Source organism: Eulemur rufifrons, chromosome 3 (assembly GCF_041146395.1).
Source record: "Eulemur rufifrons isolate Redbay chromosome 3, OSU_ERuf_1, whole genome shotgun sequence".
Taxonomy (NCBI): domain Eukaryota; kingdom Metazoa; phylum Chordata; class Mammalia; order Primates; family Lemuridae; genus Eulemur; species Eulemur rufifrons.
The window spans coordinates 27,383,039-27,408,811 of NC_090985.1; the positions used below are offsets into that span (position 1 = coordinate 27,383,039).

At 44.1% G+C, this 25,773-nt stretch overlaps 2 protein-coding genes across 2 annotated transcripts in view; one reads left to right on the forward strand and one right to left on the reverse strand.

Annotated features, from left to right (window-relative positions):
* Positions 1-912, forward strand: part of AGO2 (argonaute RISC catalytic component 2) — a 103,542-nt gene extending 102,630 nt beyond the window's left edge. The window contains exon 19 of the mRNA XM_069465947.1: positions 9-912. Coding sequence (XP_069322048.1) covers positions 9-117 — 109 coding nt within the window. The 3' untranslated portion in view covers positions 118-912. The remainder of the gene's footprint in view (positions 1-8) is intronic.
* Positions 913-16,653: 15,741 nt separating this feature from the next.
* On the reverse strand, positions 16,654-19,878 carry CHRAC1 (chromatin accessibility complex subunit 1). Its single transcript, XM_069465948.1, has 3 exons — positions 19,687-19,878; positions 18,116-18,242; positions 16,654-17,138 (listed from the first exon to the last, which is right to left on the reverse strand). Exons 1-3 carry the CDS (start codon positions 19,831-19,833, stop codon positions 17,011-17,013), a joined length of 402 nt encoding a protein of 133 aa, XP_069322049.1. The 5' UTR covers positions 19,834-19,878; the 3' UTR covers positions 16,654-17,010.
* Between the last annotated feature and the right edge of the window lie 5,895 nt (positions 19,879-25,773).

Below are 25,773 nucleotides of genomic sequence, written 5' to 3' on the forward strand. Positions count from 1 at the left end.
CCCTGCAGTGCTGAAGGAAGCCATACCTCCGGGCAGAGTAACGGGCGAGACCACCAAGCACTGGCCAAAGCGGTCCAGGTTCATCAAGACACTCTGCGCACCATGTACTTTGCTTGACATGTTTTAGTGTTTAGCGATTGTGTACCGAGTTGGATTCACATGAGACCAGCTACACTCAGACCAACAGATGGCCAGCCCTTCCGTGACAGCCAGCATCGAACATGAGACGTCATTAACTTTATTAGATTCTCCATTTTCCAGAATGCCTTCCGTCCCAGATTTCAAAGTTGGATTTTGAACTGCAGACCTGTATGAGACCCCAATGTCGTAGGAAATATGGTTTGCCAAAATCTTTAAGCTGCTTATTAAAATAGAGTCCCGTGTTTCCTAAAAATCTCCTAAAACCAGTGTATGAACTCAGGGCTTTAAAACATTCTTAATTTATTTGGTCATTCAATTTACTTGTTTTTAACACATGATTCTCTATGAAATTGATGGGCTCGAACTAGCTGTGAACGTTCTCTGAGAGTAAAAGCAACACGAAACATGATTGTGGTTTTAAAGCCTTGAACATTCTGATGTTGTCACTAAAGCTGATTTCCAGGTGATGCTCGTGTGCTCCTGACATGGCTTACACAAGCTCTTCGGGACCGAGGGCAGGTGGCCGTGCCCAGGCATCCACAGGTGTCTTGTTCTGCCACTGCTGGCCTTGCACGTGGCCTGAACTAAGGGGCAGTGGCAGAAAGTGGACCCCATGTGTTTACAGCATTTACAGGTCCAGAGAGATTGGCAGACAAGTGCCATTGTAATAAAAAATTATTTAAGGAAAAGAAGACAATATACCAACAGTCTAATCATAAGATTTGTCCTATAGGACTGTGACATTTATTTTCCAAAGTTTCTGAAGAATACGGGTCTGTGGTGATAAATACAGTACAATCCTTTTTCACTGTTAATGTCTTTAATGTAAGAGAAAAAATATATATATCTGGTTTGCAGTATTAATGTGATAGATAGATAGATGCTGTATTTCATTTTATTGACTATGGGGTGCTTCTTGTGATCTGTTTAGCATATTACCAGTGTTTTGGAGCCTGGAGATCGGACCACCTCTTGTGGTTCTTAGCGCTTAAGTACAGGAATATGCAATTGACTTAATGTGACAGCGATCTGCCTCCCCCAGTGTAGATTGTGTAGCCTGTACCTTCCGGAGGGACGCGTGTGTTCACCACAGTTGCTCGCCGCCCTTCCTGCCTCCTCATCCCCGTGTCGCTCAGCTGGTGAAGCACAAATGGAATTATTTATTCTTCCATTGCTGGGAGACAGGTTCATGTGTCAGAGTGCGCTTCTCTGTGTGCGAGCGTCTGTTAGACGAGTTTCCTAGGATCTATGCACTGAAACACATGGAAAGCTGTTGGTGGTGGCTCTCTGTTGGGCACGAGGCCAGCAGGCAGCATCGGAGCCTGCCCTCGGGAGGCCCACCACCTGCTCGGCCCCCAGAGGGCACAGCCTGCTGTGGGGGTTTGCCCTGGAGGCCCTCGACGTGGGTTTGCCAATCTAGAAACTGTTGCACTAAGAGTGCCACCACGGACGATTATAAAGGATAACAAGACAACTCTGTTTGTGCTGAATGGGCTTTTTGTCCTTGTACACAATTTTGGTAAGAATCAAATCCATGTTTCATGTAGAAATTCTGGGAAGGGGCTGGCCCTTCCCTAGTGCTGCTTTGTGCTCTAGGTTTTCTCTCTCCTGCCAATGTCCTCTCCCCAGCCCTGGTGACCTTTACCTCTGGCACTGCGGTGGGGTGAGGCCCAGTGTTGGGCCCCATGCAGAGTGAGCGCCCCCTTCTGCCTTCATTGTCCACCTGCTTTGGAGGCGGTGGGAAGGGCAGGGAGCCCAGCTGCAGCAGCCCTGGGCACTTCGCCTGGATTCGGGGCAGTGACAAAGGTTTGCCTATTATTTGTGAAGATTCACACTTGGAGTAAGGTGTGTGTGTGTGTGTGTGTGTGTGTTCGCGCGTGTGTGCGCGCATCTTATTAATGGCATTGCTGTATCTTTTTTTTTTTTTTTTTTTTTTGATCTTTTGGAACGACAGAAGCCTCCACTGTAAGAAACGTTGGAATTCCTTGTCGTCTTAATGGCAAGTGGCACTTTCTCCTCTTTTCAGAAGGATGTAGATATACTCGTAGCTTAAATTACCGGGTGCATTCAAGCTAAAGAGGGAATCTTTTGACTAATAAACTTCTAAAATCTGAAATTAGGTTAGTTTTTGGCCATTTTTAGGATCATTTGGAACCGTGTATCTCAAAGGTATGCTTCTGCCACCTGTAACAGCATCTCGGTTGTCCCGGGAACAGTGGTTTTTATTAAAATGCAGATTCCTGGGCCTGCTGCAAATCTCCTGAATTAGATTCTCTAGGGCTGGGGCATGGCACCTGCATTTTAAAAGATCACTTGTAGCCCCTGGGCTCCCTGAAGTCTGAGGACCCTGATCGGGGCTTTCTGCCTCCGTACTGTGGGACCAGCAGGGAGGACTCCTCAGCAACATAGAAAGCGTTTTCTAAGCTGATACGCAGGAAATATTTCATGCTGGCAGAAAATTAGACCCATAAAATTTTTTCTTTTTTTTGTCATTTTGAAGGAAAATTTTCTTTTTAGTGGGCCAAAGTACTTTGAGAAGGTACTGTTTTATAGCCCTATGCTTGTTTTATAAAACTTTTAATACTAAAACATTGACAGACCAAATGTCTCCAGTTCAGTTGGCTGCATACCTTTGTACATGTCTGATGATTCAGAGTTTAAATGGCTGTAGTTTCAATTTCTCAGGTAAACAATTGTTTTCCCAAATTTCTACCAATCCCCTCATTATTAGAATGAATTTTGAGACAGCGTAAAACCTCAAAGTACAGTAGGTTAAGTCCCAGCCCTGTTCACACAGAAGCCAGTCGTGCCAGCCAGAGCGGGGGGGCCCTGGGCCGTTGGGGGTCCCCAGGAACCGCCATCCTTTTCCCGGCCTTCACTGCTCCCCCAGGGCACTAGGGCCATTCAGGTTGGCGGGCGCCCACTGGCTGGCTTTGTCCCCACCCCACTGTTAAGTAAGGTGTGCCTTGCTTTAAGCAAACTGAATGTGAAAATTATGATGTAGGAATCTGGGTTTATTTAAAATAAAAACTGGGATTTATCTCGTCTCTTTAAGAGAGGTCTCCCAATTAGATTCCTGTACTGGGACTTTTCCTAATATATTTTAAAATATTCACTTTTTAAAAAACATTGATGTACTCCCATCCCTTTACCACTATCTAGTACATTCTACAAGTTCCAATAACGAAGCGATTAGAGAAACCCAGGGGAGCTGTTTAAAGTTGCCATTTTGTATAAGAGCCCTTTGGTACTGCAAAGACACCATCCTGTTATTTGTGTGTCATAAGCTCAAATTTTCCTAGTTTAGATAAATTTTGTAAAACTGGGCATAACCATACTTTTAGAAAGGGATTGTTTTATTTTGGTTTTGATTTTTCTGTTTTAAGAAGTATTTACATACACGCTTTTGATACTACATTTTAGGGCCTGCTTTTTCTTTTCAAGAGTATGTTGCTTTTGGTAGTGTTCTCATACTTCATCGAATGAATGTTTGCACTCTCTAGAGCCATTGCAGTGGCTCGCCCGAGAGGGAGCTGTCGGAAGCAGGGAGTGATTTCCATGCTGTTTGAGGCTGGCCTAAACACTTCTATTACATGTTTACCCCATGATTGAGTGCTCATCAGAAAGGACAATGTAAGTTCAGTTCCTGTAGTGAGGTTGGGGGGGAGGGAGTTTTATTATTGTTGTTATATGTTATTTTTATTGTTGTTAAATGCAAATGTTGCTATTTATTTTTTCCTCTCTGCTCTGGTTTGACTTGGCCAATGTGGATATTCCAGTGCATGTGGTACCTGATGGATATGATAGAAGTTATTTTCCCCAACTTTTATAAATTACCTAATGTTTATCTTCAAGTTTGCCGGATGATTTATTTTTGAAAGCCACAAATGTAATTTTTCTGGATGGATTGTTTTTCTTATATATGCAGCAATGTAATTTTACATTGATCTGTGGGGTGATTTAAATTTTATTTTTACAAGGCAGTTTTTCAGTCAAATTATATATTTGATACAATATGTTAAGGATAGACCAGCCAAGCGTCATGTGGTGGGGACACCAGAGTGTCTCTCGGGGCCTTTGGGGGCTGGGACGCTCCTCTTGGTTGCTTGTCATGGTAGCACTTGGCATGTTTCGTGAGCCTGCAGGAACTGGATGGATGGAGTCCTTCAACCTGACTTTGACCTGTTGGACAGTGAAAAGGATTTTTCATGGGCATTCTCCTACACCTAAGGCAGTTCCTTTAGGAGGAGCTTTAGAAGTTGACATGATCCAGACAGTGGACAATCCCAGTGGCCCAGACAAGCCATAAGAAGTTTCCCTGTGACCTCTCTTTGACTCATCTCTCACGCTCATGAGAAAAGGAATGTACAGTAAATAGAAACAGAAGCTTCCTCAGTGTTCATACGCCTCAGTTGCAAAATACAAATATTCTATTTATATTTTAAGCCCTTCCCCAAAGTAACCGAGAATATTCTCTCTAGCTGCCGTGCCAGCAGTTTCCTCTGCTGTGACGTTTTTCGATGTAGACATGGTGCACGTGTGACTTTGTAATGGGGGTGTCCATATTACACACACACATGCTGACTCATTTTTGTAAGGAAAATTTTCAATTCAATTGCACTGATTTTTTGACAGCTTCTTTTTATTATGTCCAACTTTGCATCTGCTGTACTTGTTTGAAATGATTGTAAATAGATTTATGGTAGAAGAAATGGTATGAATACAACCTGTTACTTTGTTTTAGTGATACTGCCACGTTTTTCAGTATTATCGTTAGAGCTATGTGGACTTAATTCTGTTCTTCTCTTTAGCCTGGTGTCTGTTGACCATTCATGAAGGACAAATTAGCCTCATTTTCTTGTGTTTCTGAAAGGAAGTTTTCAATCTATTAAAAGGAGGGTATGTTCTCTTGATGTCTGAAGATTTTATCTTAAGAGGATTAATTATAAATCTTTTGAACACTTTTGGTCTGTTTAAGTCCTTGTTATTTGCCATGGCTCCTAAAGCATCTTCTAGTTCCATCCAGCCTTTGACAGTTTAGATAAGAGGCGTCTGTGTGGCCCGTGTTAATAGAACGCAAGGGCCTCCTTTGCGTCTCTTTGGTCAGAGTCATTTTAAAACCACGAGGTCACTGTTTGTCAAGACTGTCATGTGTGGCTACACCCACAGATGCCGGAGAGACTGGAGATGCGACGCTGTTCCCGGACACTTGTGATTTTGCTGGATTGGAAGTTCCTGCTCCAGCCCCCAGCGTGCGAGTCTGTTTGTGGTTGGGCTACCCAGGGTCAGACACAGAAAGGAATTTTTGAACCCAAACCTGTGTGTATGTGTGTGTGTGTGTCAGCGTCACGTGTGTTCCGTGTCACGGTGCCCTCATGCTTCTTTCGATATGTTTTGCCATTTTATTGTCTAAAGTGAATGTATTGGCTTAGCCAAATCACTACAGAAAGTGGTTTCTAAAAACCTTTTAGTTAAACACAGATGCAGATAAAGGCTACCTCTGAATTCTCAATAGATTCATCGTGTTTGCTCTTAAGCGTAGCTGTCCACACTGAAAATAGCCAAAATGTTGCCTGAATAAACTGAATTGTGAACATCTCTCTGTTCAGTTCTGGCTTGAAAATTTGTGTGCCATACTGTGATCATGGGCAGCCCCCGCCACCGCCTCTGCCATGTCGGGTGGACCAGGGACTCCAGCGCTGCCCAGCTCCGAGACTCTAGGATTCTGAGAGGCCAGCATGAATGACAGGGGAGGGCTTTCCTGTATGGGACAGCGTACTGGCCTCCCAGGCTGGCAGGAGCATCTCTGTGCAGGGCTACGTGTAGCAAAACCTTGAAACAGCCTGCGTCCTGCCTGGCTTTTCCCTTTCCTGTTTAATGTAAGAAAGCACTTTTTTTCTTTCTGCTTACTTAGGAATGGGTTGAAAATGGCTTCCTCTGCTCTCTTCTCCCATTTTATACACGCTGTATGTAAAATCACGAAGGCGCTTAAACACTCTCGTGCTAGTAATATGTTTAAAATAGTTGGTGTGGTTTCAGAAGACAATGCAGATTTGATTGACCTTTGACTTTGGGACCTTGAATTACTGTCACTTCCCACTTAAAAATGAACTGAGGGTTGAAAGCAAAGCATTCTGTGCAAATCCAGGGCCCTTTGTTTGAAAAGGACATAAAGACTCACACCTGGCGTCTTCAGTACAACTTCCCACTAGGGGCGCTGTGAGCCGTCTGATGCTGACTTGCAGGAAGGCTGTCCTGGGAGAGCTGATGACTGAACACCCCTCCCTGTGATTAACCACTTTGCTGTCAGAAACGTCATTTACCCACATGCTGTACTGGGGACCCTGGCCGCCTCCTTTTTCTTTAGGTTCCTTATGTTTGCTAATCTTCAGAAGGTTAGCATGCCCTCGAAAGCACCTCCATCGGTTTGCTTCTGAATTCCGGAGGGACAGGCGGATGGTTTTACAATTACAGACATCTGGGTGTCTGAAGGTAGCTCTATTCTCATGTTAGATGCTCATCAGATTGACTTTGGCCCAGAGGGGTTCAATACATCATTACCTGGAAGTAATTGCCTTTAACACTGTTGTTTTAGGTTTTGATGCTTTTTATGCTACATGGTGTGCTTTAATTCTGAAAGAGCTAAGTGTCCTTTGCAGTCTTTCTAAGAATGTCTTGTAATTCTGCCATCACACTGTTCTGTACGTACAGGCCACCCGCGAAGCGTGGGCGTTGGGGGTGGGTGCCTGCCCGTCTGCTGGCCTGCTTCGCGGGCTGCTTGGGTCCTCTGCGTCGGCCTCGGGTTTCAGCCAGCATCCGAGCCAGGGTGTTGGAGAGGACACTGCGCCGCGGCCCGCTCCTCGATTCAGTAATGTGAACTGTCGCACTCAGATCTGCCCGTAAGCTTTTTGCACGTGCATCTCCAGAATGCTGGGTGGGCCTCTCACCACGTTTGCGTTTGTGAAAGATTACTCCGAAATGAGAGAACTGAAGATTACTGGTGCTTTTGGTAACACTTCTATCTTATTGGTTGATGTGGAAAATTTAGATGTGCTAAGTCATTAAAATGTCCTTGGTGGCATGACTGAAGGGTTCAAGTCCTCACCTCACTTTATCCCCTTTCTGGGGGACTGAGAGGAGGCTGAATTATCTCCTACTTAAATCCTCTTTGGATGTAAGTAGTTCAGAGTTAAAGCTAAAACACCAAATATTAACTCTTTCCCCAAAGTGTCTCCAGAAACTAGACATTGAGGCCATCCTTATTCAGTTCTTTCTGCAGCTTCAAAGGTCCTTAAAATCAGTAATTTTATCCCAAGAACATCCCACACCACTGGCCGGGAGGCGCGATGCAGACTGCTTAACAGATCGAGGTGCTCTTGTAGGGGACCCGAGCCTCGTTTGAACTCTGGAAATTGTGTGCACAGTCTCGAGGGGTGGGAGGGGGCAGGCCCCTCCTTCCCAAGAAGCAGGTGGTGGCCAGGCCTCCCTCTGGTCCCATCAGTGCCAGCCTGATTGTGTTCTGGAAGACCCAGTCTCAGACTCTGTGCCTTTAAAGTCCGGTCCTCAGTGTCCTTTCAGAATCATGTTGGGGCTGCGTTTCTATTGGGAAGTAAGCCTGTACCATTCCACGAGTGAGTCATTGACCTCCTGCCTTGGAAGCTCCTCCCTTCTGCTCCTCAGCTCCTGACGTGGTAAACTGTGATGCTGTGCACAGCTTAACCTGCGGGTGATGCACTTGGTCCTGTTGCAAAAAACACTCGGTTCTAGTTGCGTGGTTCCTCCCACGCCCTGACAGGTCCACCTCTGCTGGGACTTCAGGAGGTTGGTGCATGACCCATCTCTTAAGTCAGTCAGTGACCATGACCATCAGTAAAACCTGGTGGTTTTATTCTCATAGTCACTCAACAACAATATTTATTGTAATGGAAGTAGATTTTTTTGAAAAGGAATTGGAATCATGTCTTTGTAAAATGTGTGTGGAGTCCTCAGATGTAAGGTGCTATCCAGTGCTTCTTTCCTTACTTTAGAGTGCTTTTCATTATCGTGGCTCTGTTTTGTGACTTGGGGAAACTGCTTACTTAGGTGTGTTGTCACCTTGAGCTGTGTACATAGGATTCCAATTTTGACATATCTATCGTGCAATTTTTCTGTCTAACTGAAATTTTAAAAGCCAGCTATTGAGCAGTTTTTGGTCCGATGGTCTAATTAAAACCCACCCTTCCCTGTTAAGGGATGGTTTTATTGGTTTTAAGTGGGGAAATAACCCAGTGCACTCATTTTTAAATCTACAGAACACCATTCTTAGTTGCTCCTCTGGGCCTGTCCCTCTCCCCAGACCCTTCTCTCTGAAAGGCAGCAACAACCTTTCTCTTGCGGAGGCGCTGGCCTAGGAGGGGGTGGTACGTTCACAATTTTGGTTCCTCTTCAAACCCAAACAGACATGTGTGACTCACATCCTAAAGTATACAGTTTAGCATTAAATTGAAATTCAAGTCCTGAGTTTGATAGTGAATTTTAATGTAGTTGTTAAAGGTATGAATTCATGTTTTATAACTGTAGAGGCAAGCAAGTTTTTATTTTTTAAAAGTGTTAAGGGAATAATTGTAAGTTTCTGTGCAGCAAAGTGGCTAATTACTCATCAAATACAAGAAGAGAATGTAGTATCTAAATCCAGATTTTTCTTACCTCTGGTACACTTCAGATTACTTGCCTAATATGTATTGAGGGGTTTTAACCCTTAGTTTTGTCAATGTTTCTAGTTTTATTTTATTTTTATAAAATAATTGTAAAAGAACCAAAAATGAATTCAGAAGTTCCATAGGTGGGATTTGCCCCTTCTTGATTTTCCCCCCATAGTAAAACATTTTAGAAGACATTTTGAATCAAAATGTATTATGACCATTTAAAGTTTACTGTTTTCTAAGAAGCCGAGCAACTCAAAGGGCCTCATTTCAGGTGGTACTCTATGTATTGTCTATGGACTCGTTTATACTATACAGTGGAGCTATGTGATGTCTTGTGCTTGCAGTATGGAAACCATGCAGTGCTGTTTTGTAAATTAACAGTTCCTGTATAAACTATTATTTATATACATTGGCCTCTCTGTATAAGTTTTCATTTGCTACATGGATTGTAAAATTAATTATGAAATTATAGTACCTGCTAAATACAATTCTGAGGCTTCATGTCATTCTCTTTAGTTTACTACCATGCCGTGTGTCTTGAGGATGTCCAATGCTTGCATGATACTGGGTGGTGATGCCACTTTAAATTAAGCCTTAATCAGCTGTTAAATTTGTAAGTTTCAGAGTATGCAAAAATATTAGCAGAGTGAGTTTAAACTGTTCAGATTCAGATGCTATATAATTCAACAAGTCTTTTCTTTGGCGTTAAAAAGGGAAGCATTCAGTGATACACCTCTTTCCTTCCCTCTCTCCCTCCTCCCCCCCCCATCCTGCCCCTCTCTCTCTCCCTCCCTCCCTCCCTACCACTCTTTCTCTACCTCTCCCTCCCTCTAACCCTCCTCTGTCTCTCTCTACCCCTCTCTGGTCTGGATTGGCTGTTGCCATTGCGTGGTGAAAGTGGACCATTGTGCTTTTCTGTGGCAATCAGTCAAAAAGACCTGTTCTGAAAGTCTTGAGACTTTTCCAGGGTTGTTTTTAAATGTTTGGGTTTTTTTTTTCCCTCCAGTCTGAGATTTATTTATGGCTGATGGAGTGTACGATTTTGGTGTGGGTCTTATTTGCAAACCTGCTCATGATCTAAGCTTTCTTCAGGTAGTGCCACCTGTCATTGCTTCTGCATATGATTAAAATGGATTTTTGTTTTTGTAAAAGCATCTTAAATTTAGAGATAAAATGGAGGGGACCCAGCTTTCTCTACAATGTGGATCTACCTCAGTTAAACAGTTGGGTGCTATTTACTAAGTCTGTCAAATTAAATTGGAAAAAGTAACCAAACAGTGAGATACAACTCCACGTGAAACTTGAAACCCTAATTTCCGTTTATTTAATAATATTTTTATTTATTTTGTGCCTTTTATGTTGAACCCTAATGCATTAAATTAGTGTGAAATTAAATATTTTATATGGCAGGTGGGGAGAAAAGCCCAATTGGTCATGGAATTTTATAGATATTCCCCAGCCAACTACTATAACATATTGGAATCCCAATTGCCCTCTTGTGAAGGGAAAAAAAACTTATGTCCAAGAGCAAATTAACTAACATTTTACAAACAATAAATTCCAGACTCTTCTATGCACATATTTACAGCCATCACTTCATTTTCTGTGCCAATGAAGGGGCGGCCAAAAAAAAAAAAAAAAAAATCAGCAGTCCTCTTACCATTGCTTTTCTAGCCATTCATGCCCCTCTTCCTCTGGCACATTTTGTAAGAGTTTATTTTGAAAGCAGCAAATGGATTGTTGTCGATTCTGCCTCTCCTGACCTACCTGCGGGGTGCTAATGACCATTGACAGAGAAAGGGGAGAGTCCGAGGCTGTGTGGAGGCAGAGCGCTGCAGTCATCCGCAGGGTCTCCGTAGGTTAGGAAAACTTTGACAGGTAAGAAAGACAGGAGCTCGATGATTTTCCGTGCTTTTATATTTGGCAGTTTACAATTCTAGACTTTTCCTACTGTGGCAATCTTTTTTTTACTTAAGTCTTTGGAGGTAACACAATATTTTGGAGTCTTAAGAATTTGATTTTATACCAATAAGAAATAAAAAAAAAATTAGAGATCTTTCCTGTAGTATATAGTTTTACTATTTCAAAGAGATCTCTGAATTTTACAAGAGAACCAACATTCCTTACTGGCAAAACTTTGAAAGTTGATTTGGGAAGCTTTTTGCTGAAGGATCTCAAAAAAAAAAAAAAAAAAAAAAAAGATAAATGTTTTTAATTTTTTTTAACTTCCACCAGGTTAATACTTAAGCTATATTTTATAAAGAATAAATCATCCTTTAGTATGCTGCATATAAAGATCGGCATTGTTGCACTTTCTCAATAATAATAAATGCCCTACAATTGGCTCATCAGTAAGCATTTTGTTTTTAACCTATCAAGAGTACTTTGGGGCAGGTGATTAAATTTATATAGGTACCTCAAAAAAAAAAAACCTGAATATGCTGCATTTTATTTCTTTAGCTTTTACATGTAGCATTTTGTTTTTGTTATTTTGTTTAGATATATGCTTTTTGGACCCCAATAGACTGTTGAAAGAAATTTTAAAGTTACTCTTGTAGAGATATAGTATCCTTTCTTTCTTTTTTTTAAACTTACTGCAATATCTTGTTCAAAGTTTGCCCTACATTAGAATGATACTTTACACAAATACACCCAAGGAAAAGGATAGCACGTTTACAAGTAGACAGTGATGTTCCGAATCCTTTCTGTTCATGCTGCTTTCTTAATTTTTTTCTCCATGTCATTGAGGTTGGATAACTCATTTCTAAGCTCAAAGGTAAAAATCATGGCATCTTAATTGTTTTCAACACAGACCTCAAAAGATTGCAGTTGAGTAAGTAGCATGATCCTAAATGTACTGGTAAAAATTAGGCATCCCAGTCAACTGGTCTCCCTTAGAGCACCAGTCTTCATGCCTCTTTATTATTCCTCAGCACTCGCCCCAAACTGAACAGAGGGGAGTGGCTTGATTGACAAGATAAAACTGGTGAAGAAAGCTAAATGCTGAGAGAATGAGCATCTATTGTCATGTTTAAGCTTAGCTGGGTCCTTTCAAGTTTGTTTTTACAGCTTACTAGGTTAAGTAGTTTGCACTATTTTTGCAATAAATTCATGGAAAACCTAACAGTTACTTGTTTTGTTTCTTACTGTGTGTATATAAACTAATACTAAAAGTTTGGCATAGTGTTTTTTCACCTCCTTACATAACCCCTAACATGCACAGAATGCTGTAAATCTGATAAAATATGATGTGAATGATATTTTATAAAGTTATTTTGTATGGTGTCAACTTTGTTTTGCCTCATAGTATGTCAGCAAAAAATAAAATTAAATTCCTCGTATTTACAGCTGCCTCTTCCAAATGTATTTATTTAAGCACTTCTTTCGGCACAGGTCAGAGTCGAGATGTGCCCAAGGTGGGAGCATGTCCCCAGCGATGGAGGTCCAGAGCCCCACTCTACACACAGCAGGGCTGTGCCTTGAAGGATGCACTCAACAGAGCTAGGCACTGCCTGAGAATTTGGCATGAGTCGGACAGGAGTGGGACCACCAAGGTATCTCGGATAGTTGGGTATTTCTACTCTAGCAGCCAGGAGGGAAGATGAAGTAAAAAGCCATTCACTGAGCCTCGGTCATGTGCAAGGCCCCAAGCTGGCCACTTAGCCCCTCCACTGTGGCTAGGTTTACACATGTCGGCCTGTTCAGAAATTGCTGGTGGCCTTCACTCTGACGGGGCTGTTTTTGACTTCTGCTGTCTGTCCTGAAAAGAATACATGCTTCAGGGAAAAGAAGGGAGGGTTGGATTAAGAAAGCCAAAGAAATGGCAGAAAACCCTTAGGATGTACATTGTTGCTAAAGCAGGCCAGCCAAGGTTTTGTTCTCATTTAAAGCTATTTTCTGATTTTTAAGAATAATATGTATTTGTTACAGAAAATTCAGATGAAGATGAAAATTTCAAATCATCTGTAATCACACTAATAGATAATTGTCTATTAACGGTGTCTTTTGTTCCAGAATCTTTATTTTCTTTTAAACAAAATCAAGCTGTACTTATTTCTTTAGTATTTTTTTTTTTTTTTTTTTTTTGAGACAGAGTCTCTCTCTGTTGCCCAGGCTAGAGTGAGTGCCGTGGCATCAGCCTAGCTCACAGCAACCTCAAACTCCTGAGCTCAAGCGATCCTCCTGTCTCAGCCTCCCGAGTAGCTGGGACTACAGGCATGCGCCACTATGCCCGGCTAATTTTTTCTATATATATTTTTAGCTGTCCATATAATTTCTTTCTATTTTTAGTAGAGATGGGGTCTCGCTCTTGCTCAGGCTGGTCTCGAACTCCTGAGCTCAAACGATCCGCCCACCTCGGCCTCCCAGAGTGCTAGGATTACAGGCGTGAGCCACCGCGCCCGGCCTGTACTTATTTCTTAATGTATCTAGAACCACAAAGCACCTTTGTGCCCACTGGCCCTGGGGACATATACTAGTCACAACTGAAAGAATATTTAGAAACTGATGAGATCTACAAGAATATACTCAGTACGGCCTATCTTTTTTATATTCTCCCTATTTCACCACCATTTATTGAATGGCCAGAAGCAGTCATGATCTGATTGGAAGGACTTAAACATAGAAGCAGTGTTTGACGGTAAGTGTTGTATGAATTAGGAAGGGATTCCAGATAATAGCTACTCAATTGGAGGATATGAGATGGATGTTTATGCTCCATATAGGATAAGGAGCCCCTATCAGCAGGAAAGGAAGGGTGATGCAGGAGAGTAGGATACAGAGTGAGGTCAATGTCAAGGGCCTTGAATGCCAAGTTGACAATTTACCCCATAGACAGTGCAAAGACACTGCACTTCTCAAAGCTGCATGGTCCAGTGAAGAGACTCCAGCCTGGGATTTGAATCCCAGTTCCACCACTTCCTAGGTATGTCTTGGACTAGTTCTTTAACCTGAGGTTCCATTCCCTTCTCTGTAAAATGTGGTTATTTACTTTGCAAGTTGTGAGGATTCAATGAAAATATACACAGTGCACATAGACAGGGCTCAGCCCCCACTGGCTACTCAAAATATTAGCTATTTTTAACATTTGTAACCAGGAAAAGGAGATTAATCTTCACAAAATCTTTTTTTTTTTTTTTCCCCGAGACAAAGTCTTGCTTTGTTGCCCGGGCTAGAGTGAGTGCCGTGGCGTCAGCCTAGCTCACAGCAACCTCAAACTCCTGGGCTTAAGCAATCCTACTGCCTCAGCCTCCCGAGTAGCTGGGACTATAGGCATGCGCCACCATGCCCGGCTAATAAATTTTCTATGTATATTTTAGTTGGCCAGATAATTTCTTTCTATTTCTTTAGTAGAGACGGGGTCTCGCTCTTGCTCAGGCTGGTCTCAAACTCCTGACCTTGAGCGATTCACCGGCCTCGGCCTCCCAGAGTGCCAGGATTACAGGCGTGAGCCACCGCGCCTGGCCCACAAAATCATTTTGATAATCTGATAGCAGTATGCAAGATGGTAAGGAAATGAGTTAGGAAGCTACTGTGAAGTCTAGCACGTGGTTCAAAGAGGAACCAAAAAAGATAAGTGTTCCCTAAATGATTGGATCTGAAGTGCTTATGGTGAGTTAAGGATGTCTCAGCTGATTAAGCACAGAAACCAGTTAATATTTTTCCTGGGGATTGCTTAAACAACATCACGAAAGTTAAGACACAGACACTGAGGCCAACCACAGCACTTCAAAGAGACTGACACAGGAGACCTTTGTGCTTGGGTCTGGTGATGCGTTTTTAGATATGACACAAAATGCATGATCCATGAAAGAAGAAATTGATAAACTGGGCTTCCTCCACATTAAGACTTGCTCTTCAAAAGATACTATTAAGAGAATGAAAAGACAAGCTCACAAGCTGGGAGAAAATGTTACAAATCACGTATCTGTCAAAGGACTTGCATTCAGAACATATAAAACTCAAAACAACAAAACCTGATACCAAGTTTTGCTGAGCAACTGGAACTTATTCACTGCTGGTAGGAATGCAGAAGAGCAGAGTCACTTTGGAGAACAGGTCAGCACTTTCTTATAAATTTAAATATACAATTCCACTCATATACCCAAGTGTAATGAAATCCTATATTCACATAAAACCTGTGCACAAATGTTGATAGGGCTTTATTTGTAATCATCAAAACTGGCTACAGGCCAGGCATAGTGGGAGGTCATGGCAGGATCACTTGAGGCCAGGAGTTCAAGACCAGCCTGAGCAACATAGCAAGACCCCGTCTCCACCAAAAAATAGAAAAAACTATCTGGGTATGGTGGTGCACACCTGTAGTCCCAGCAACTCGGGAGGCTAAGGCAGGAGGATTGCTCGAACCCAGACGTTAGAGGTTGCAGTGAGCTATGATGATACCACTGCACTCTAGCCAGGGTGACAGAGCGAGACTGTCTCCAAAAAAAAAAAAAAGCGGGAAACAATCTAAATAATTATCCAGGTATGTAGGAAATGGATAAACAAACTGGTATATCCATACAATGGTATCTTACTCAGCAATGAAAAGGAAGGGACTACTGATACCTGCAACGTGGGTTAATCTCAAATGCATTATGCCAATTAGAAAAATAATAAACTCAAATGCTACATACTGTATGATTCCATTTATATGACATTCTGGAAAAGACGGGGGTCAGCAAACTATGGTCTGTGAGCCAAATCCAGTCCTGTTTTTTCACAGTATGTAAGCTAAGAATAATTTACATTCTTAAATGGCTGGAGAAAATCAAGAATATTCATGATACATGAAAATTACACAAAATTCAAATTTGTTCCCAGAAATAAAGCTTTATTGAAATACAGCCACACTTATTCCTTTACACATGTTATCCATGGCTGCTCTTGTACAACAAAGGCAGTTTAGTAGTTTCAACAGATTAGCCCATAAAGTTTAAAACTCCTGTTACAGGGACAGAGAATAACTCAGTGGTTGCCAGGGTAAAAGGTGGGGATGGATTTGACCACAAGGGAATTTTTTGGAAGAACGGTGGTATCTTAATTATGGTGGTTACATGACTGTATTTGCTCAAACTCAGGACTACATGCTAAAAAGTGGATTTTAATATATTTTATTTTAAAATAAATTTTAATAGACAAGAGGGACAGAAAACAGCAGTGCTTGCCGGGGGTAGGGGAAGTGATTAAGGGTGTACAGGCAAATATTTTGGGTGATAGAACTGTTCTGCACGTTGACCGGTTACATAGCATCTGTCAAAATTGAGTTTCAACACTAAAAAGGGTAATTTACTGGATGTAAATTATAACTCGTTTTTTAAAAAGAGATATTAAAAAGTCAGGAGCCAAACATTTGCCCCATGTGGGGGGAAAAATAGGCCTTATGGTTTTCTCTTGTAGACAACAGAAGGATTTAAAGCAAAGAACAGTAAGATGAGAGATATCTTCAATATACAAAATGTTTAAAAAATGTTTTTTAAGAACATGCTTATGCAGAGGAAATACTTATTTTTCCATTTGATTTGGTAGTTTTGACTTGGAATTTTCCTTTGGAAATAAAAGTGTTAGAAATGCTCATTTTTAAATTTCGCAAAATTCTCAGACAGTAAGCAAAACATTAGGACAGAGGACTCTAAAACTAGTTCCATGAAGCATTTTTGTAAAAATATGTACAGATCTTTAATAGAAAAAGGAAAAGTATATTTCTTTATAGTAAAAAAAATTTTAATAATCAAATTCTTGTAAAATACAAAAATTCAAATGTAACATACTACGTATAAACTATAAATTCAGCTGAAATTGAATCTAGTTGTTTATAAGAATTCCAAAATATACACATATGAATTTACAAAACTGATATTTAGGAGTTCTTCAAAATCTATTTGTAAATCAAAAAATGAAGCAAAATCATCTTTGCCTCTACAGTTTGGAGTGGCAGCAGGTCAACCAGCAGTGCCTGACTGTGCTGGCACCTTTTTTGGTGACCTCTCACTGCAGTGTGGGCCTGCAACGAGACTGCTGCCTGGATTACTTTCCCTTTGGCTATTTATGGCTTAGGTGCGTGAGATGCTCATCTTAGCCAAGAAGAATACAACAAACTGGAAGTCTCTAAGGCACAACAGTGCCACGCTTCGGTGCTAATCCAGGAGGCTCCTCACCAGGCTGACTTTTAAAGCACTTGCTTGGTTTAGGATTCAGCTTCATCATCATCATTTTGATCATCGTTGTCATTTTCCTCCTCCTCATCTTCTTCCCTCTTTTCCTCTTTTAGCATTTTCAGGTATTTACTAGCTAAAATCTTCTTTGGTAATATATCTTAAAAACATAAAGCTCACATCAACAATTGGTTATGGTAGACTATGAATACAACAACGTAAATATCAGAATGTACTAGTTCCTGCTTTGACTTCTTGTAACAGGTTCCAAAACAAGACAAAATTCAGGCTATGTTTCTGGGTGAAATATCAGAGAAACCAGCATTGTCTCCCGACTAATGTTATAGACCTATTCCCATTCCACTGACCACAAACCCTGGTGCCCTATGCCTGCAGTCCCAAACCTCCAGGCCTTGGACCAGTCTATGGCCTGTTAGGACCAGGCTGCAGAGCTCTTCCACCCCTCCACCCCCAAACCATGGAAAAACTGTCTTCCATGAAACCTAGGAAGGGGGCGTGGGGGTACCCAGCAGGAGGTGAGCAGGGACCAAGGGAGGGAAGCTTCATCTGTATTTACAGCCACTCCCCATAGCTGGCATCACTGCCTGAGCTCCGCTATCCCTGGCCTCCCTCAATCTGTGGAAAAACAGTCCCTGGTGCCAAAAAGGTTGAGGACCACTGCTCTATGCAATATTTTTGTGAACAACACTCCCCAATCTGAGATAGGCTGGGCTGGCCCCATGGGTAGACTTAACCCCTTTTTAGCTGTGGGCCTGTTCCACAGCAGCAAATACTAGTTTCTCTGTTTCTGGGGCCTAGTAACCAGCCCTGAGTGTTCCCTTCAGTGGCAGGAAGAGTCCTGAAGGGGGTGGGGGCTGCCCCCTTCAGGACTCGCCCATCTCACCCAGCCAACCACACCACCTCGTGCATATTGTTGACGTCATTATTGTTTCTAGGCGGACTACGTTACAAACATTCAAACAGAAAAGATTAAAAATATCTTCCTGTGCCAGGCCATGGTAAACTCTGGCACCTGGAGAAAGCAGCAAAATGTCTCATTCAGTGAAAGGAGAACAGGGCGGGGGAAAAGGCTGTAATAACTATGTTTTTAACCAGAATGTTTCAAACACTAAGTACCTGCAAGAAACTGAAAAGTTTCGGATTCCTCTGCAGTATTTGCTAAATCACTGTAAGTCAGTGCTTTCTTTTCCCTTCCACTGCCATGTCTGTAGGAATAGGAGGCTAGATATTGAACAAAGAGTTCCTAAAACAAAATGAAAAAATAAAATGAAAGGGGTGCTTTAAAAACTTACCATAAAGCTTAATTTTTTAAATTACATTAAGTTTATGAGCTTACATTAAGTTTAAAATTAAATCAAGACTTCAGATTATCTTTGTTTCTCAAATTCAATTACAAGAAATCACTGGGAAAAGGAGAAACATGACGTCAGAAGGAAAGCAAGGCCATACCAAAACTTGCGGGGAAGCAGGCATTTTCCAGAGGCTTATTTTAGGTATCTAACTTATGAGAAATATTTAGAACTGATTAAAAAATGAATCATAACTGTTTAATGACCAACCTCTACAGTAAAAGAAGGGAGCAAAAGACCATTCAAAAATTCTGTTTGGCTCAGGAATACATTTTTGGTCTTCTATTTGAATACACTGTTTCTAAGGTGGTTCACCTACAACTACACTATACAGTCAACAACGTGAAGCTGAAAACTGACATTTGCCATTGTGCCCAAACACTTTTCTATGCTGGGAACTGACATACAATCCTTAGACTGACCTAAAGCAACAACCTAAACTGAGCCTCTGTCTTTCTCAAGGTTTTGACTTTGTTTAATCCACTTGGTTCAGTTAATAAGGGATTGGAGAAGTGCCTGCATAAATCTTAGTTCCTTAATCCTAACAGAATGAAATTATACAGGAAAACACAAATGTCCCCAAATCACATGCTGAGTAAGCAATTATTTCCCTGGGCTTTAGGAAAGCATGGCTCTGGCATAAAGCAGGCAAGAAATCTGCCATTTCCCCCTTTCCTCAGCTCTAGTCCAACACACTGTGAGGACACTATGCAAAACAGAATCTAAGGAAAGTTAAAGCATTTAACTGTGTACCTTAAACATGACCCTATCTCAGAACGATAAAGTTTCTGGCTCACCACTATCAAAACTAAATAAAAAATGACAAATTTATTTCGCACCCAGGAAGGGGCCGATACAGTTGTAAAACTAAGTTTCCTGGAATTACTTAAATTCTGGCCAGGGGATGTGCTGTCAGGTTCGGAGGGCGGGCGGGTTCGAAAGTCCTGGAACTCCAGAGCCCGCGGGAGGACAGCTGTGAGCTGCGGGGGAAGCACCCGGCCGCCTCCAGAGACCCCTGGCCAGCCGACCAAAGGGGCGCGCTGGCCCCGCCACGAGGCACTGGAGGAGTTAAACCCCCAAGCCATGAGGCAGGCCGGTGGGCGGGGCAAGGCCGCGCAAGGGAAGACGGGAGCGGGCCGGTGGGCGGGGAGAACGCGCGCGGATGCGTGGCGCGTGCTGGCGTGGGCGCGGGAAGCGAGGCGCGCGCAAGAGCCCGCCCAGGGTAGCCGGCGGCGCGCAGGCCGAAAGGGACTTAGCAGCGCCCGGAGCCCGCGGGGCGGGGCGGGGCGCGACGGTTAAGGGCGGCCCCACCCCCGGCCCTCTCCCCTGCCCGCTCACCGTGGCCTTGGCCGTGAGCACCAGCGCCTCCTGGTTGATGCTGGACACCTCGGGGGAGCTCTTCATAATGACCCGGATGCGGGACAGGGGCAGCGAGACGAGCCGCTGCTCCCCGCACTTGTCCTTGCCCACGACCACGTCCGCCATCTTTCCGCCCCGCCCCGCGGCGGCAGCCGGGGCCCGAGCACTAGCTGGCGGCCCGACCCGTCGGCCGGCGCGGGGAGCCGGCGTCCCGCTGCCCCGTGGGAGTTGTAGTGTGGGGAGGTGCGGCCGCGAGCTGGGCGCGGCCCTTCCGGGGGACCACAAGCCCCGTGATGCCCCGCGCGCCGCCCTCCGGGCCTGCGCCGCCCCGCCCGAGTGTGGGGGTGTCTGCGTGGGGGCTGCGAGGAGCCACGTAGGGATGGGGCGCGGCTGCAGTGGGGGAGCCTCGCCTTGGTGTGCCTTGGTGTGCGAGGGTAGACGGCTCAAGTTTTTTTTTTTCTTTTTTGAGGCAGGGTCTGGTTCTGTCTCCCAGGCTAGAGCGAAGTGGGGTCTTCATAGCTCACAGCAACCTCCAACTCCTAGGCTCAGGTGTTCCTCCTGCTTCAGCCTCCCAGGAGCTGTGACTACAAGCGCGCACCACCACGCCCAGCTAATTTAAAAATTTGTTTTGTAGAGACGGGATCTTACTGTGTTGTTCAGGCTGGTATCAAACTCCTGGCCTCAAGGGATCCTCCTGCCTCTGCCTCCCAAAGTGCTAGGATTAGAAATGGGCATTTTGAACAGTGGGTGAGCGTTCTACCAATAGGCCAGGAAAGGTTTCAAACTCCGAGCCTTGTCCCTCAGTAACTGCGGATCAAGTGCCTGCTCCTCAAGGACTGGGAATGCAGTGAACAAAAAGTAACGCTTTCTTGAAGCTCACGTTCTAGAGGGGAAGACAAAATAAGCAAATATACACTACACTGTCTGGTGGTCATACATACGGGGAAGGAAAATAAAGCAATGTGGGAAGATACAGAGCAACGGGGGCTTACTGTTTTAGCCAGGTTGATAGGAAAGAGAAAATAAGCCCTACTTACATCTGAGGACGCGTTTTCTTGGGAGAGGGAACTACAGATGCAAAAGTCCTAAGGCCTGGTAGGAACAGCCTTTTCAGAGAAGACCAGTGTGAGGAGCCAGGTGCGCTAGATGAGGTCTGAGAGGCAGCCACGGTTGGGACTTGTGGGATTTTTTTCCTAACAAAAATGGACTGTGGTTGAAGGGTTTCAACAAAGGAGTCACGAGCTGTGTCTTCAGTTTGAAAAAGATCCCTCTGGCTGCTGCTTGTGAAGCGGGGTAGGAGTAGAGAGCCAGGAAGAAGGTGATTGATTATAAAAACTCAGGCAGGTGGTGATCAGGATGCCAGTGGGGTTACAGTGAAACTAGCTAAAAAAAAGAATGACAGGAGGTAGCCAGCTCAATTCTATGGCCTTGGAGACCATAGAATTCTTTCCAAAGGAGTGGGGAGGACTTTGAAAGAGTAAGGTGGTCCAAGTTAACTTTTCCAAGGATCATGGGAAGTGGTAGGCTTTGGGACCTCATTTGATGACAGAGCCAACAAGACTTGCTGACGTGTTATAGAATACCAGCAAAATTTACTGAGGTATCAGAACTAGCCCGGGGCGGGGGGGGGGGGGGGGTGGTAAAAAAAGAACTAGCCCAGTAAAGAGCCTTCTGTTGAGATAGGCCACACCATGGGAGGAACAAATGTGGCAGGGATTTGGGTTGGAGTGTGTTAGGTTGCAATGTCTTCTTCACCATCGTGATCTCAGGTCCTGGCCCAAATAACTGAGTACAGAAATACACGTCAGGCACTACTAGGGACAAGGGTACAGCTGGTGAGCAGGACTCTTCCGTGGTGCTCTCATGGCATACACTTCCTGGTCTGAGGGAGAACAAAAAATAAATAAGAACATCTCCAACAGTAAGAGCTATGAAGAAAACAAAACCATGTGAGTGTGGTAGGAGAGCCTCTCTGAGAAGTGATATTTGCACTCAGATCTGAAGAAAGAAAAGGAGCCAGCAATGCAAACAGACTGGGGCAAGATTAACTGTCTGAACAAGACAGGCTGTGGGAATATCGCTGGAGGAGGAAGATGTCTTGGCGACTGGAGGAACCAAAAGACCAGTGTCACTGGAGCTTAGTGAGGCAGTGAGCACAGGAGGCATGGTTACCAAGGTAGGTGGCACCAGCTCAGGCAGGTGGGTAAGAAGTTTGGCTTTCATTCTGAGGGCAATGGAAAACCATGAAGAGTTTTAAAATAACAGTTTTAAGATCCACTTAAAAGCCCACACTGGTTGTCTAGTAATGACTAAATGGTACCATGCCCTGTACGAATCAGACTTCTCTGGGTTTGCAGAGGCAGGGAATGCTGCTTCAGCCTCAGCATTCTGCTCTTTCCCTCCCAACCTTTCATCTGTAAGTGGGAAAGCCCTTGACATTCACAAAAGACAAGGGCAAGGAACTGCCCGACAAAAAACCAGCTACATAACAGAATCCTTTGGTTCACACAAGAAACAAGCTCTAATGTTGACATACTTTGAAGCTTTGAGATGTCTTGTTTCCTTAGATGGCTATTGTTTTTTGTATGGTTTGTCTTTCTCTTTTGAGTATGTTTGAGAGCAGGGTGGGTTAAGATTAGGAAAGATAACAGAAGAGGAAGGCATCTGGAAAGTTAAAGGAAGAAAGCCAAAAGAAGTCAGGTTATAGGATTGGCAGGTAATGAGTGCCGTCATTAATCATTTGAGAAGTAGGGAGAGGAGCAAAGCAGGAACTCTTCAGGCTGGAAAAGAGGGAAAGTGCTCATCGCTTAAAAAAAGAAACCAATTTCAAACCTAAGACAGTAGAAGAACTAAAGACTCTATTATCCTTGAGAATCCCCTGCACTGGAAAAAGCACAATGAGTTAGTATCATTCTGTTAGCTCTTTTATCCCTTAGCTCACTTTATCTTCCCAGCGATGCCTCTCTCTGCGCCATTCTTGTCTGTATCCCAGGGTGCTACAAGGCACCTGACTACACTTCCAAGAATCCCCTACCAATGGGAGGCACCTGTGAGAGGTTGCAGTGGGGTGGGAGGAGAAAGCCTTATCTGCCATGGTGGCACTGGCTGCAACGTGGTGACGACAGTGGGTTACAGAGAGTGGCACCAGCACAGGTGATGGTTTGAGCAGCTTCACCCTGGGTTTCTGTGCAGCGGCAGCACCTGGAGCAGTTACGTAGCGAGTGTGGGCTTCCAGGCTCCAGGCCAGGGACGGTCCAGCTTCCTGATCTCCAGGTAACATCTCCTCCCTTTTGCTCCAGAGCACCTCCCTCTTCTCCCTCACACCCCTCTGGTTCTTTCTTCTAACACTCTTGGCATAAAGTCCCTCTCCGTTTGAAATATCTAGAGAAGTTTCTGCCTTTTAGTTCGCGCATTGAAACATGTACTTGGTCCCTGGTGCAAGGAAGCAGACACACAAAAATGAGAATCTGTGCTGGTTACCTGAATTGATGCACTGGTATGTAGAGAGGGCCTCACTGACAGCACGCTCTGACAAAACAGTTGCTTAAATCATTGCCTGCCACTGCCTAGAGGGAGTGTCCACTGAAGGCAAGGCCGCCGCAAGTGACCATCACGGTGGGAATAGTGACCACAAAGCTTGAGCAAGCTGCTTCTGATTGTATTGGAGAGATTTCAGAATGAAAATTAAAACCTCATCTTTTAACTCTCAGATGAAGCATGATTTCAAACAGAGAACCAGTTTCCATGATACTAGGAAGAGACTCCCTTTTTTCAGCCTCAGGGCTGATAGGGCTGAAGATCAGACCTACCTTTGATACTACGTGATGCATAATTACAACATGAATTGAATTAACAGCTTCACCAGGTCTTCTGTGTGAAGTCAGGCTATTGATTGGGAAGAGTGGGGTCCTGAGAATTAAAATGGGGACAATTGGGATGATACAACAAATCTGAGAACCTCCAATCTCTCAGAGCCTCTTTGTCAGTGGAAATAGCTGATGGCCTCCTGCCTGTCTGAGGAGATTAGTCTTTGCTTGCTTGAAGTCCTATTAATGCAATGCCCTCTCTTGAGGTGGGTACCTGGCGACAGAATGCTGACCTGAACAGCTGCCCCTCACTGCCTCCGGTCCATGATTTGAGTCAGATGCCAGCATGCCCCAGGGAAACAACTGCAAAGCCTGATTTGGGAGGAGATGTTCACACGCTGAAAGATGTATAGAATGTTAATCCATTTTTATCAGCAGAAACCTAGGGAATATATGGGCAATGGAGTCTAATGGTGTTTATCCAGAGCATAACATTGGATCAGGCTGAATTTATCAATAAGCTGACTTACCAGAGATTCTGGATTCAGTGTGTTAGCTCCAACAGCTGGGAATGGCTCCAACGGTTGCTTAGCTAAGCGGGTGGAGTGAGGTCTGCACTGGTGGCTTTCTTTGACTTTTAGAGACAATATAGACCACATTTGAGCAAGGTGCTCTTACCCATTTATCAGACAGCCCCAGAGATCTAGTGGTACTGAAGGTGTCCAGGACAGATCACACTCTTGTGAATTCTGGCAGGGCCCAGTATGAGAGTTACAGCACAGACTCCGAGGGGTTTGGAGCAAAGATATACCCTCTTCTGTAAATAACTATTCATTTCAGTGACAGCTTCAGATTTGCTACTGGGCACTGGTGGAGACCAAATGTCAGACTCTGAGACCCCAAATGAGTGTGTGACCTGAACTGGTGTGATGTGATCCATTGAGCCACACACCACACTTCATTGTCAAGGGGAAGACCAGCCTCGAGCAGCTTGCAAGAGCACAAGTCAGTCACACAAGCTGGTGGCTCAGACTTCCATGGCACCTCCTCCCCCAGTCCCTGCCATTATGACTTCATGGGGATTCTCCGTGGGCAGAAAAATGGAGAAGAAAAACGCCGACCCAGTTAACAGATTGTTTTGTAAACATGCCAGCACCAGCCTGAAGCGGAATGTTGTAGCACAACAGCTTCATTCCAGAGTGTGCTGAAAGGTAGAGGTGAAGGGAATTCCCCCAGTGGCCCCTTGCCTGGACAGAGAGATAGCCAAAGGAGTCGGATCTACACCTGTTCCAAGACAGTAGCTAACAATTTGACTGCAGGGCCAGGACCTTGGAAAGAACAAGTTTGAAGACTTGAAAACAAGGTCTGGGGAGGAGTATGTGGATGGGACTGTCAGAATGGGGAGGGATGGGAGGGCATCCGTGTCCCATCTGGATGCTTCTCCCTCACCTGCCTGCTTCTCCTGTTTCCGTTACTGCTGGGACCCTGTCAGCATTCTCGTTTGTGATCCCAACTTAGGACACTGCTCTTTCTGTCCATAGGTTTCTCCCACTGGACTAGCACAATAGCATGTAAAAACAAAGGAAGTAACCTATTCTAACAAGCTGACATCTCTGCTACTTACTCGCTCCTTCAGTCAGACTCTGAGTTTCCTCCTCTGTGAAACAGAGGTCAGTAGCATCCGCTCCCAGCATTGTTAGGAAACTCCTGTGACCTCTTGCATGTAAAGCCCCTGGCAAAGAACACAGAAGTTCCCTTCTTCTCCAAGAAGGAAGAATAACCAAGGTTGAAATGAATTTGGGATGGAATTAGGAAGGAAGAATTTAAGAGTTGAGGCCACATCTTACTATGCTTTGCACGCCTAGAAGTGCTTAATAAATATTTAATAATGATAATGATCATTTAGCTTGATGGAATATAATTATACAAATTGGGAAAATAAATTATGCCAGGCTGTCATTACAGATAATGGCCTGAACACAGGGGTAACTGCCGAGGGGCAGGCCAGACCCCAGTGTTGTGAGGCTGCCAGCAGGCGGGCAGCTTGCAGAGCTGCTGTGAGTCTTCACAAGGAGGGGCGGGGGGCTGGCAGCTGGGACAGAGGGCCAGGAGGGGGCATCTGGGCCAAGGGGAAAGGTTGGTGGGCACCAGACTGTGCAGACCCTTGTGGCCCAGGACGGTGGACCCATCCCACAGGATGACCGAGTGGGAAGTACCTGGAGAGCTCTCAGCATGAGAGTGACAAGAACTGATTTATGAT

What these genes read in the sequence shown, in the direction of transcription:
- CHRAC1 (XM_069465948.1), bottom strand. Translation starts at nt 19,833, where the DNA reads ATGGCGGACGTGGTCGTGGGCAAGGACAAGTGCGGGGAGCAGCGGCTC. An exon ending in TGCTCACGGCCAAGGCCACG is followed by an intron (nt 18,243 to 19,686) that starts GTGAGCGGGCAG and finishes ATTTTGTTTTAG; the next exon opens with GAACTCTTTGTTCAATATCT. An exon ending in AACTTTTCAGTTTCTTGCAG is followed by an intron (nt 17,139 to 18,115) that starts GTACTTAGTGTT and finishes TATGTTTTTAAG; the next exon opens with ATATATTACCAAAGAAGATT.